The following is a 1,562-nucleotide window of genomic DNA, read 5'->3' on the forward strand; positions in this document are numbered from 1 at the left end:
GCTCGGCTTGTTCAGTTGATAGCCCAGAAATAAAGGAGTAATATTGCTGCTGGGACTTGAAAATGTGCCACATAACAACCGTAAATTTCATGTCCAAGATATCTCGGCGACGAGGAAGCCGCTGCGTCTTGCGTTTTCTGCTGAAACCATATCTAGCCACGGCTCTTGACACAACTAGAAGTAGAGTACGTCGTAGGGAATCGGCGTCCTCGAAGTGCTGTCCCGACTCGTCTAACAGCAAGGACTCTTTACCGAGCATGGCGTGGCTCCTCATAACGTCTCCGCATGATCTGGGGTCGAAGAACTTGTTGCTGTAGGATATCATATTGGCAGCTTTACTGCCCTGCTCCAAATCGCTCGCCTTCAGGCTGCGTGACCAATCATGGCGGAAAATGGCATTGAGGACTTCCCATGAGAATGGTGTTGAGATAACACTCCGCTGATCAAAAACTCGTATTTGAGCCTCCATCTCCGCAATATGTGACAGGACATCAATATCCACGTAGCACCGATCCTCGAACAAGCCTTTCAGAATACCAGCGTAGGACTTTCCTAAGCCCGAGCTCCCAGTCGTACCACGATAGACACGAAATAATTCGTCAGCAGTTCTATTGCATTGAGGAAGCTTCTCAAATACAGTGTAGAATGCACGAAGTATACTCACCGGTGTTTTCTGTACCACATTCGTCTCCTGTAAGTTTCTAGCGATACTTTGCATAACCAGTAGAGCTTCTGAGGCCTTCGCACGATTCATGATACCCAAACTGCTAGGGATAACCAACTTCATCGTATTGCGCAAGGTTATCGGGAAGAAGTTCATAATGAGCGAGAAAAACTCGTCTAAGTCTTCCACTTCTTCTCGGCTGAAATCGTCAAGATCTGAGGCCTGCTTCATCATTTGCCAGTCTTGATGCATCCTCAAGACCAATCGGGAGATGTGCTTGCCCTGCATGAGCTTCAGTGGGAAACAAAGGCTGTCGTCAGATACCTCCACCACGCACGCAGAAGCCAAGTCACTGAAGTTTAAATCCCACGGCCCTGAGCAGCCGCCACTACGAGCGAGACTAGAGCATACAGCAGAGCTAAAGAACCCCAGCACAGTCTCAGTGCAACCAAAGTCTATCAAGCATCCCATCGTCCCAACCACACGTTGCTCATCTGGTTGTTTCTGACATTCAGTGACACTCTTCACTGTTGGAAGTTCTGCGGCTCGTAGACGCCAGCGCTCAAGGCATCTCTTGCGGGTGTCTTTGTCAACGCGGAAGATGAAGTGGACCTCCTCGATCTCACCGTCTTCTAAGATCTCAGGGTCATCTTCAAGATCATTATTACCGGGAAAAGTAGGGTTTTCAACCCCACTCGTAGTGCTGAGGCCTTCAGTGCACGGAACCGTCTCAGAGTTCGCAGCCGTTGTATCACCAGTAGTGACAACGCCTACGTTTAGTTTCCCGCGGAAGGTATCTAAGAGAACGACAAAATAATGGATTAAACTAAATAAGATCGGTATTATTACAAAAACTTCTTCAAGTTGATAAAGCTTATTCATTCACTTAATTTCATAG

At 47.7% G+C, this 1,562-nt stretch overlaps 2 protein-coding genes across 2 annotated transcripts; both read right to left on the bottom strand.

The window, feature by feature from the left end:
* Positions 1-227: 227 nt before the first annotated feature.
* Positions 228-820, bottom strand: Pmar_PMAR002680 (hypothetical protein; the record flags this gene model as incomplete). The annotated part of the gene is made up of 1 exon (XM_002785126.1): positions 228-820. A coding segment is annotated over one exon (593 nt), but the record flags the coding sequence as incomplete, so codon positions are not given.
* A 470-nt stretch (positions 821-1,290) lies between these two features.
* Positions 1,291-1,461, bottom strand: Pmar_PMAR002681 (hypothetical protein; the record flags this gene model as incomplete). Its single annotated transcript, XM_002785127.1, has 1 exon — positions 1,291-1,461. A coding segment is annotated over one exon (171 nt), but the record flags the coding sequence as incomplete, so codon positions are not given.
* Positions 1,462-1,562: the final 101 nt, after the last annotated feature.

The sequence above is a fragment of the Perkinsus marinus genome (assembly GCF_000006405.1).
Source record: "Perkinsus marinus ATCC 50983 genomic scaffold scf_1104296933842, whole genome shotgun sequence".
NCBI classification, from domain to species: domain Eukaryota; phylum Perkinsozoa; order Perkinsida; family Perkinsidae; genus Perkinsus; species Perkinsus marinus.